Below are 12,206 nucleotides of genomic sequence, written 5' to 3' on the forward strand. Positions count from 1 at the left end.
GTCCCCAGGAGGAAAAGGAAACTCATTCATTTCTTTCCCAGGTTGGGAATAGCTGATCTAACTGGACTCTGCCAAAATACACGTGATATGCATTATTGGAATGGATTGATTCCAGTTTCCCTGCTGTAAATTAGATCCACCAGAACCGGTTAAGTCTATGTCCTTGGCATCGATGCCAATGTGCTTCTTGCTACCTCGTCGGAATTCAGGATTTCTCTGTCAACCCCATCTATGCCAAGCCCCAAATGGGACTTGTTCAGCTTCACCTGTCTTCACGGTGATTCCTCCAGGGTCCTCTTGAGAATAATTACCTGGGAGCATAAATCTCCTCCCATCCTCTCTAGACATGCATATTCAGTGGGTCATATTTGTATACACTTGATTAAAAACCAAAAAGACACCGCACTTTAAAAGTCCATGTAAAAAAGTATTGCTTTTCTAATGTGCGAAGGTGCTCCTGCCAGCCCGCTTGCTATGTGGTGCTGCAAAGTCACAAGGAATCCAAGGTTTAAGATGTTTTGAATTGGGTGGTGACCCTAATGCACCCTGCACCTTGACCCTGCCCTGAAGCCCCTGCAGTTCTGGGGCTGGCCTAAGGCTAACACTACAAAGCATCCTAATGCGCAGAATTAACAACAGGAATGTATGTGCATCCTTGACATAGTTTCCCCTCTGGAGGGGAGGGGGCCGGCCCTCTGGTGGTGACCCCTGCCCTCCACAAGGGTGAGGGGGAGTCCAGAGAAGGAACCCTCTGTTCCCAGCCACTAGTTGTTCTGCAGCTCCTCCAGCCCCAGGGATCTGCCCTGCTCCGCGTGAGCCTGCAGAAGCCCCGCGATTTCTGCATGAGTAGGCGATTTCAGAGCGATGGACAAAGCGGTGCGGCCAGCCTGCAGAGGAGAAAGAAATGGAGAAATGAATTTTATCCCATCCGTCCCCAGCCCCAGAGGAGAAGGGAGAGAGGGGGCATGCCTAGGATGGAGAGGGCTATGCTAAGCATCCAGAGACCCCCAGTGTGTGTGTGTGTGTGTGTGTGTGTGTGTGTGTGTGTGTGTGTGTGGATTTAAATGTCACGAGAATCTCAAGAAATGGGGGCCTCTTCCACTGAACAGCACTCACTCCTGGGAAGTCTGTGGCAGTGGAAATAAAGAAGGGTGTTTCCTCACCAGCAATCCCAGCTACTTGGGAGGCTGAGGTAGGAGGAACATAAGTTTAAGGCCAGCCTCAGCAACTTACCTAGACCCTGTCTCAAAAAAAAAAAAAAAAAAAAAAGCCACTGATGTAGCTTAGTGGTGAAGCAGCCCTGGTTCAGTCCTCAGTGTGTGTCTCTGTCGCTCTCTCTTACACACACACACACACTCACACAATCATCTGGTTTTTAACACTTTTTTTTTTGTGTGTGGTACTGGGGGTGGAACCCAGGGGCTTTTCTACCTCTGGACTATATTCCCAGACCTATTTTACACTTTGTTTGGAAACAGGGTCTCACTAAGTTGCTGAGAGCCTCACTCAGTAGCTGAGGCTGGCCTGAATCTGTGCGATCCTCCTGTTCTCAGCCTCCCAAGCGCTGGGATTACAAGCGTGTGTCACCATGCCCGGCTAACACACACTTTTTTTTCCCCCTGGTACTGGGGATCTGGGGATGGAGGGCATTCTAACTCCCAGCTACACCCCCAGCCCTATTTTTTATTCTTTATTTTGAAACAGGATCTGACTGAGTTGTAAAGGGCCTCACTAAGTAGCTGAAGCTTTCCGCAAATCGTGATCCTCCTGTCTCAGCCTCTTGAATGCTGGGATTACAAGCATGTACCACCACGCCCAGCATACTGTTTTTTTTTTTTTTTTTAATTAGAAAACAAGCTGGGTGTGGTTGCACACGCTTGTATTTCTAGCATTTGGGAGGCTGAGACAGGAGGATCGAGGTTCTAGGACAGCAGCCTTAGCTACTACTTAGTGAGGCCCTTTGCAACTCAGTGAGACCCCGGGCCGGTCCCAGAGGACACGTACCTTAAACAAGGCCCATCTGGAGGTGACAGGCTGCGTCTGTGGGCTCAACTGCAGAAACGGAGAAGAGGGGAAGTGGGGCTGAGGGGACGCCTAAGCAGTGTTCCTCAAGGGGGAGTCACACATGGTGAGCTGCTCAGCAACAGTGCAGGCCTGGATAGGACACCTGAGGCGATGGAGGGGCTCAGACAGCCAGCTCACGTGCATGCATGTGTGCGTGCATGCGTGTGTGTGTGTGTGTGTGTGTGTGTGTTGGAGTGAAGGTGTCTTTCAACATGAAGAGAACTCACCAGGAACCCACTATCTATCAGGCAAAGACAAGCAAGTCACAATCTCTGCCTTCAGAAGTTTTCAACCTGATGGGTGCTTTGAAGTAGCTGTCAAGAAAGGCCTTCTTGCCGGGCGTGGTGGCGCACGCTTGTAATCCCTGCGCTTGGGAGGCGGAGACAGGAGGATGGCGCAGGTTCGAAGCCAGCTGGCTTAAGAGACCCTGTTTCCAAAAATAAAATAGGTCTGGGAGTGTAGCCCGGAGGTAGAAGGGCTTCCAGGAATCCCAGTACCACAAAAAAAAAAAAAAAAGAAAAGAAAAAAAAGAAAAAAAGAAAGGCCTTCTGAGGGCGAGCCCCTGGGGCTGCTCAATCCTCCCCACTACCCATTGCCCAGGCCTGTCACCCTGAAGGTCCTCAGAGCCGGGATGGCCGATTTCCTGGACGTGCCTGCTAAACCCAAGGGAAGTGCCTGATGACTGGTCCAGAACTTCTGCACCTGTATCAAACTTTGTTGATGCTAGAACTCGGGACATGAGGTTCTTTCTGCCATCCCAGGAATCCCCAGATGACACCCGTTGGGGATGTCTGAGCCCCCACAGGATGGACTGCTGGAATGGTGTATGCTGATGTTAAGGCCAGACCCTCCCTGCACAGGGAGAGCAGCAGGTACAAGTCCTGCCACTGTGGGCAGAGAGGATGCTACTGTCATCTCCTCCTGCTGGAATTCCTCACTTTGTGGATGTAGAGATTGTGCTCAACCAAGGCATCCTGGAGAGAGCTGCTGAGTCAAGCCTGAGCCAGGAGGCGGCATGTGACCTTAGAGTCCACCTTCTGCAGTGTCCACTGCCTGGCATTCTGTACTGGCCAGCTTTGCCAACAGCTCCACCCTCTCACAAGCCAGATTCACAAGCCAGATTCCCGCCTGCTGGTCTCGTTCGGCACCCCCAACCCTCCCTCCCAGGCTCAGAGCCCTGCAGTCGCCCTGGCTTTTCCCCCATCCAGTGCTTGACAAAGCTGGCTGTCTGAAGCCACTTGGATTCCGTCACTCACCTAAACCAGGGCTCCTCAACAGTGCACTACTGACATTTTGGGATAGATAATTCTTTGCTGTTCCTGCACATTGTAGATTTTTTTTTTTACAGCATCCTGGATTATACTTGTGACAAATAAAACTGTCTCCAGGCATTGCCCATTCTCCCCTGAAGGACAAGATCATCCCCACTAAGAATCGCTGGGCTAAATAGTATAGCGGCCAGCTGGCTTCTCCCGCCTCTGATTGGCCCCCTGATCCAGACCTTCATCCTCCAGACATTGCCTGCAAGCGCTGAGGTTCCCCACTCCCTGGTGAGCTGGTTGATTGGGTTTAGTTGTTGCTGTTCACCTAGTCATAGTAATCACAGTTACTGTGTACCTCCTAGATGTCAGGTATGGTTTTATAAACAGAACAGTATTTAGGTATAATCTACCGCTATATCTGTTTTACAAATGAGCATGCAGAAGCTCGGAGTGCTTAGGGACCTACACAAAAGCAAACAGCCTCCAAACTCAGATTCAAACTCATGAACACTTATTATTTTAGTAGATATTGTTATTATTTATTATTATTATTATTATTATTATTATTATTATTATTATTATTTTAACATTTCAATATTTCTTTTTACTTTCTTTCTTACCAGAGAATATTTTTTTCTATTTTTTTAGGTGAAACTATCATATATTTATATATTTATTTTTCAGAAAAAAAAATCTATCCTAATATGGATTATGGACTCTAGATACCCAAAACGATCTTGAAAAAGAACAAAGCTAGAAGATATATATTTTCTGATTTCAAACCATATAAAGCTACAATAACTGAAACAGTGTAGTACTATTCTAAAGGCAGATATATAAACCATTGGAGTTAAATAAAAGCCTAGAGCTAAATTCTTCCCTATATTGTCAAGTTATTTTTGACAAGGTTTCCACGAACATTTGGTGGTGGAAATAATAATCTTTTAACTAAATATTGTTGAAAAATAATAATTACATGGAAAAGAATAAAATTGGACCCTTACCTAATCCCATATACAAATATTAACTCAAAATAGATAAAAGACCTAAATATAAATCTTAAGACTATAAACTTTTAGGAGAAAATCTAGGTCATAAAACCTCACAACATTGAAATTGGCAGTGATTTCTTGGATATGATTTCAATGGCACAGGCAACAGAAGAGTATACAAACTCCCTAAAAAAATATATATATATTGTATATCCAGAGACAATGTAAACAGAGTTAAAAGTTACTAATAGAATGGGATAAAATATTTCCAAATGCTATATCTGAAGGTATATTAATATTCCAACTAGAAATCCTAAAAATTAACAACAATAAAGGCAAACAATACCATTTAGAGATAGGTAAAAGACTAACATAAATAATGAATCTCCACAGATAACCAATCTTAGTTGTCTGTTGGATGGAAAATCTTGTTTCTCTGGTTCTGGTGTGTGTTACCTATTTCTTCTTTGTAGTTAATCTCTTTGAGTATTTTCTCTAGTGCTGGTTTTGAAGACATAAATTCCTTCAGTTTCTGTTTGTCATGGAAGCTTCTTATTTCTCCATCTAATTTGATAGAAAGTTTTGCTGGGTAGGAAATTTTTGGCTGCAAGTTGTTTTCTTTCAGAGTTTGGAATATGTTACTCCAAGCCCTTCTGGCTCTCATGACTTGGTTTGGGAAGTCTGGAGTGATTCTAATTGGCTTGCCTCTGAATGTCACTTGGCCCTTTGTTTTTGTTGCCTTTAAGATTCTCTGCTTGGCTTCCACATTGGTCATTTTGACAATTATGTGGCGTGGGGATCCTCTTCTCCGATCCTGTCTAAAGGGAGTTCTATAAGTTTCCTGGACCTGTGTATCAACCTCTTGCTCTATGTTTGGAAAATTTTCTGCTATTACTTCCTTGAAGAGATTGTTGATCCCTTTGGTTTCACTTTCTTTTCCCTCCTCTATTCCAATTATTCTTAGGTTAGCTCTCTCAAAATGGGCCCATATTTCTTCAATATCAGATTCCTGCTGTCGGATATTTTTTTCTAGATTAGAAACTATGCGTTCATTTTTGGAATGATCGTTTTCTAAGAGCGAGATTCTGTTCTCCATGTGGTCTAAGCGGTTGTTTGTGCTTTGAATTGAGGCCTTTACTTCATTAATTGCATCCTTTCTCTTTTTGGCTCTCTCTGAGTTCTTTTCGAAGCACCTCTATTATTTCTACAGTTATTTTCCTGATTTGATCTTCTAGAAATCTCTGATTTTCTGTTTTATCAGGTTCTGATGTTGTGGGGTTGTGGGCATTCATTGCTCCAGTATTATTCCTCTTTCCCATGATTTCGGAAGTTTGTGCCTTCTCTGGGTTCTTCCCTTGGGTCACTATGACTTCACTTAAGGTGTTCTGGATCTCGAGTCTGTTGTGTCTCAGACCCCACTACTCCTTTACTGGGTTGTATCACAAAGTCTCTGACCCAGAGAGTCGATAGAAGCTGCTTTAGACTGTGGGGGATGCCAGGTTGCACGTTCTCCTATGTGTGATTATCTCTGCCACTGCCACTCCCCCACTGGGTCAAGTCCCAGGGAGTATAGTACTGGGATTTCTCCTCTGTCGCCCGCAATTTGACTCACTGTTCTTGAGTATGCAGATGTAGCTGTACTGGACTCGTTGAATTCGCTGCTGCTGCCGCCGGTGGCAATATGGCGCCGCTGCTATGCCCTCGGCCGTGAGGCTGGCGTATTTCTTCTTGGTTTTGATTTCCACTCTGAATCCCTGCAGCGTGTGCTGAGCTCAGCCACTGGGAGCTTTAGATGCTCCCTGCGCCGAGAAATCCCGCCTGGCTGTTCCGCAGCAGCTCACCTTGGCTTGCTGTAGCCGTCTGGTGAACTTGCCGCTGCCGCCGGCAGTATGGCGCTGCTGCCGCGTCCTTGGGCGTGAGGCCGGTGTATCTCCTCTGTGGCTCTGAGCTCTGTTCTCAGTCTGCTTTCTCTCTGGAGACTGGTGATTTTTTTGTTTCTCTGGTGATGGTGTTTTCTGGCTATGAAAGGCGCTGATTTTGTGGTAATGGAGATTGTTTGTTAGCGGGGCTCTTAAGCCCCGCTTTTCTCAGTCGCCATCTTCCCGGCTATTATTATTATTATTATTATTATTATTATTATTATTACTATTATTTTGGAACTGAGGATTGAACTAAAGAGCATCCTATCTCTGAGCTACATTTTTCCCCTCCAGCTCTATTTTTTTTTTTTTTTTGTAATTTTGAAACAGGGTCTCTCCCTAAGTTGCTGAGGCCTCTAACCTGTGATCCTCCTAGCTCAGCCTCCCAAGTTATAGGCTTGCACCATCACATTTGCCTTAGGTAATATTACTGACCATTTTAATGAAAAAAAAATTTAGTCAACAACCCAAGATAGCACTGAGAAGGACTATGACGGACTATGACAGTATAGTTGGACTATACAGTATAGTTGGAATCTTTGGACCAATCTAATTTTTTTTTGTGTGTAGTACTGAACCTGGAGACTGAACCCAGGCATATTCTACCTCTGAGCTACACCTCTAGTCCTATTTTTATTATTTTAAATTGTGAAATAGGATCTCACTAAGTTACAGAGGGCCTCCCAAGTTGCTGAGGCTGGCTGTGAACTTACTATCCTTCTGTCTCAGCCTCCCAAGTACTGGGATTACAAGCATGTGCCACTATGCCCAGCTCCAGTCTAATTTTTAAGTATATTAGGGGGACAGGCAGATCACAATTCCCAGGCATCCCACAAAGTAGGTGAGTCACCTTAGGGGAAACCTTTATCCATTCAAAAATTCACCTCATTGGATTTGAGCATCACCTGAATAATTATCTTTCTTACTCATAAGTTTAAGGCAGGATGAGAGTTGAATTTCAAGGTCAGTGCTTCTAACAATCACACTTGAGTTGTTCCCCCCATGGCTATTCCTCCACCTCTAGAAAGCAGCCATTCAGTTCTCCTACCTGTGAATGACTTTGATGGGCCCAGGAGAGCTCTCAGATTTCCTGCCCAATTATCCTTGTGGGATCAATGGCTTCCAGAACTCATGGCCTGCCTGTCCCTCTCAGGCCTCATCTGACAGCAGCATGGTCACTCCTAAGAGGACCCAGGGCCTTTGATCTACAGGTCTGTTCCAGATTAAGGGCTGCCTCCTTCTCCAGGGCGACCTGGCGGGGAGCTAATTAACCCAGGGCCTCTGCTCAACTCTACAGTGTTTGGAAAAGGAGGCTCATATTTCCAGCAGCCCACCCTGTTCCTGCATGAATTTCAAGAGGGTCTGTACTCTCTAATTATCTCAGAAATAGCTTTGGGTCAATGCTGGGCTTTACAGACCTTGGAGACCCTGGACAAGGAGCCTGCAGTCTGGGTGTGACATGAGGGACTCAAATTGAATGAATGATGGATAGATTTCGGGTAGTTCAGATGTGGCCAGAAAGAGGTGCTATCCCTGGGTAGGGTTCCCCCACCAATTTTTTTTTTTTTAACTGAGGATTGAATCCAGGGACATTCTACCTCTTAACTATATCTGCAATCCTATTTGATTTTTTTTTTTTTTTGGTACTAGAGATGGAACCCAGGAGCCTTCTATCTCCAGGTTACACCCTCAGACCTATTTTTTTTATTTTAATTTTAAATTTTGAAACAGGGTCTCACTAAGTTGCAGATGACCTCACTAAGTAACTGAGGCTGGCTGCGAACCTGAGATCCTCTCTGTCTCAGCCTCCCAAGTATTGGGATTACAAGCATGCCCCATCACACCTGGCTCCTATTTGATTTTGAAACAGGGTCTAGCTAAGTTGCTGAGGACCTCGCTGAGTTGCTGAGACTGGCCTCAAAACGGTGATTCTCCTGTCTCAACTTCCACATACTAGGATTACAGGCATGCACCACCACACAAGCTACCCCAGGCTTTTCAATTGTGCTGTCATTAAAAATATAAAGATGTCTGTTTAAACCATTGAGTTGTGATGCCAACAGTAAGGATGCTAGAGTCAGGTCTGGGCTTGAATCTCTGCTCTGAGAATCAGTAGCTTGTAACTTTAGAAGGACATAGTATCTCTAAGCCTCCATCTCCCTGTCAGCCAAGGATGGTGATCGCTGTGTCTACTTCACTGAGTCACAGAGAGGATTAGCAGTAATGCCTGTAAACACTTTTGTTCCCGAGTACTTAGAAATGTTACCTATTGTAGCTATACGACACAGGATCCCTCACTGATGACAGACCTGGGAAGTTCAGGATTCATTCACTCAGCTGTTGATTCACTGATACTAGCGGGTGCTCTGATAGGTATAGAGGTGTCATTAGGGAGCAGGAGACATGGCTCCTCAATGTGAGATAGGGACAGTTACCAGGATGGGTTTAGAAGCTTGCGGGAGCGGGTTCCACTAGCTGTATGATGTTGGGTATGTAACTTGATCATTCAGAGCTCCTGTTTCCTTGAGCAAAATGGCACAGCAATTGTCAACCTTACAAGGTTGTTTAGGGTTTGAATGACTTGGTCCTTAGTCAATACTTTAGTGTAATACCTTGTGTAGAGTAAGCCCATGATACATCTTCATTATCATCACCACCATCCCCAATGCTACCACTTTATAAGGACGTTTATTTATGGGGCCTGGGGCTAGCTGTCTGGTAGTGCACCTTCTAGCAGGCTGGCTAGATGGAGTACAGTGGATTCATGTCAGAGAAGTGTTCTTAGTTTAACAACTGCAGAGATGACTCTGTAAAATTCATCTGGCTGCCCAGAGGTGTGAGTTTGCCAGCTCTGTAACAGTCTTATGAGGTTGATCGCCTTGCTACTGCCATACGTTTCCTCCAACTCTGTTGGCCAGCGAGGCACTTTTCAGGACCAGGAGTTAAACACCTACTTGTTAACGGCCTGTAAGCCTGTCTCACCTTGTCAGTCAGGCTGCTGTCGCAGGCCGGGTGTGCCAGGAGCAGCCGCACCAGGTCGGTGTTGCCATGGTGACAGGCCAGCATGAGAGCCGAGGATCCGTTGTGGTCCTGCAGGTTGACGTCTGCCTGGCAGCTGAGCAGTGCTTGGACCATGTCCTCCCGGTCGTGGCTGACTCCCAGCATCAGCGCAGTCTGGCCGCCCTGCACACAGAGCCAGGGGACTGGGTGAGGTTCTTGAGGAAAGACACTGATGGGAACTTCCCTCTGCCCTTGCTAGGGGGCACACTCTTCTCTGCCGGGCAAAATTCAACTCCCCCAAGACTCTAGTCAAATGCAACATCCTCTTAAAAGCCTTCTCTTACTCCCAGGTGTAGGATTCGTAACACAGCACTTACCACTTGGTATTGCAACTTGTCGATCTCTCTCACTTTCTCAGGAACTATGGGGTTAATGGCAGGGGCTGTCTTTTTCTGTTTCTGTTTCCCTAGCACCTGGCACCCTGTATGTGCTGACAAATGTTGAGTGATGGAGCAGGTGAGAGTTGAGTGCTTCAGCACCATGCCTTTTGATTTTTGTTTTGTTTTTAAAGATTAAACCTAGGGTATTCTACGTCTGAGCTATACCCCCAGCCGTGTGTGTGTGTGTGTGTGTGTGTGTGTGTGTGTGTGTGTGTGTGTGTGTTATTGGGGATGGAACCCAGGGACTTTCTACCTCTGAGCTATACTCCCAGACCTACTTTATTTGGAAACAGCATCTCACTAAGTTGCTGAGAGCCTCACTAAGTAAGTACCTGAGGCTGGCTTTGAAACTCCGTGATCCTCCTGTCTCAGCCTCCCAAGTGTTGGGATTACAAGCACATGCCAGCATGCCTGCGCCCCCCAGCTCTTTTTATTTATCTATCTATTGATTTATTTATATATTTTTTTGCGGTACTGGGGATGGAACTCAGGGGCATTCTACTTCCAAGCTATACCCACAGGCCTTTTTTTTTAGTCTATTTATTTATTTATTTGCAGTACTGGGGATGGAACTCAGGGACATTCAACCTCCAAGCTACACCCCCAGCCCTATTTTTTTATTCTTTATTTTGAAACAGAGACTCACTGAGTTGCAAAGGGCCTAAGTAGCTGAGGCTGGCTGAGAACTGCGATCCTCCTCTCTTACTCTTCCAATTATTTTTATTTTGCAACAGAGTCTCACTAAATTACCACGTACTAGCCTTGAACCTGTAATCTTCCTATTTCAGCTTCCCAAATACTGCAATTATAGGTGTGCTCACCATACACATCTGGCTTGGTATTTTTAGTTTAATGATACCCAGAACTCTCCTGTTTCAGTAAGATCTCTGTTTGCACATCCCGGTGGCCATTTATGATTTGTAGCCATTGATAGCAATATCCCTGTAATCACTGAAAGAGGCCTCAATGGATTAAGTCAGAAAGCAAGTCCAGGCTCTGTTTCTCTGTTCAGCAGTGGGACCCTGGCCACCTAACCTTCCTTCACGGAATACTGGCTTCTCTTTGCTAAAAAAACTAATATGCCAGGCGTGGTGCTGCATGCTTGTAATCCCAGCATTTGGGAGGCTGTAGGATCATGGTTCACAGATACCCTCAGATATTTAGTGAGGCCCTTTGCAATCCAGTGAGATCCTGTTTCAAAATAAAAAATAAAAAATAGGGGAGGGGGTGTAGCTTGGAGGTCAAGGGCCTCTGGGTTCCATCCCCAGACCCACACACACAAAAAAAATAAAAAATAAAATAGGGCTATGGATATAGCTCAAAGGTACAGCACCTCTGGGCTCAATCCTCAGTAACACACACACACACACACACACACACACACACACACACACACTAATATAATGATATTTTCTGTGTATCTTATAGGAGTTTTGTGGGTATCAAATAAGACAAAGAATATAAGTATACAGTAATGCACGGTGGCAATTTTTCTGATTACAAATTGCCAATCTTTGTTTCATGTAGATTTTCTTGAATATACTATGATTTTTTACTTTATTTGGAAATAGGGTCTCACTAAGTTGCTGAGAGCCTCACTAAATAGCTGAGGCTGGCTTCAAACCTGTGCAATCCTCCTGTCTCAGCCTCCCAAGTGCTGGGATTACAAGCGTGCGCCACCACATCTGGCCGATTGTATATACTATTTATACTTCTATACTTTCCTATCTCCAGTAAATTTGCCCTCATGGTTCTCCTGGATTCCAGGTAGGTCAGGCTTGTCTCTCTGATGAGATACTGGGATTTGCAAACATTGCAAGAATAAAGCAAGGGCTGACTTTTCTTTCCTCTGGGATTCCCTGTGGCTCTTCATGTTGCTATGATGTGCTGAGAATGTGTTCGATAGTGTGTTGGCCGATTGGAACGCCAATCTGCAGACACCTGCGGGTTATGTTTCTCTGCTCAGAACACTGGGGCTTAGAGAAAAGAAAAGGAGTTTGGAATCATAAAACTCTTGGCTCCACCATTTGTACCTGCATGAAAGAACGCACGTGAACCTCTAGGGCCTTCCCTGATTTGAGGGGGATGGAAACTATTAGCAGCACTATTGGTCTTGTGGGGCTGCTGTGAGAGCCAAGTGCTTGGCCAATACTAGGCAAGCTTTAGCTGTCACCAGCTTCAGGCGGGTTAGAATCATATCTAAGAAGTGTTCAGCTCATTGGCGTGCATTACTACCTGCCCGGGCTCCCCCCTCTATGGAACCTAGATTTTTCTAGAGGAGGCTTTTTTTTTTTTTTTTTGGTAAGAGAGATTGAACCCAAAGGCATTCTACTTCTAAGCTACACTCTCAGCCCTAGTTATTTCATTTTTTAAATTTAGAAACAGGGTCTTGCTAAGTTGCTGATGATCTCACTAAATCCGGAGGCTAACCTCAACCCTGCACACTCCTGTCTCAGCTTCCTAAGTACTGAAGTTACAGGTGTGTGCCACCAGACCCAGCCCGATATCCTATTTTGGTGCACTTTTACT

General features: G+C 45.3%; 1 protein-coding gene across 1 annotated transcript in view; it reads right to left on the bottom strand.

Annotated features, from left to right (window-relative positions):
* Window positions 1–764: 764 nt before the first annotated feature.
* Window positions 765–12,206, bottom strand: part of KANK4 (KN motif and ankyrin repeat domains 4) — a gene marked incomplete at both ends in the record, with an annotated part of 47,176 nt that continues 35,734 nt past the window's right edge. Inside the window, 2 exons of the mRNA XM_080691432.1 lie at window positions 765–887; window positions 9,220–9,420. Of these exons, the coding sequence (XP_080547558.1) occupies window positions 765–887; window positions 9,220–9,420 (324 nt within the window). The remainder of the gene's footprint in view (window positions 888–9,219; window positions 9,421–12,206) is intronic.

Source organism: Muscardinus avellanarius (genome assembly GCF_963383645.1).
Source record: "Muscardinus avellanarius genome assembly, chromosome: 3".
Taxonomy (NCBI): Eukaryota; Metazoa; Chordata; class Mammalia; order Rodentia; family Gliridae; genus Muscardinus; species Muscardinus avellanarius.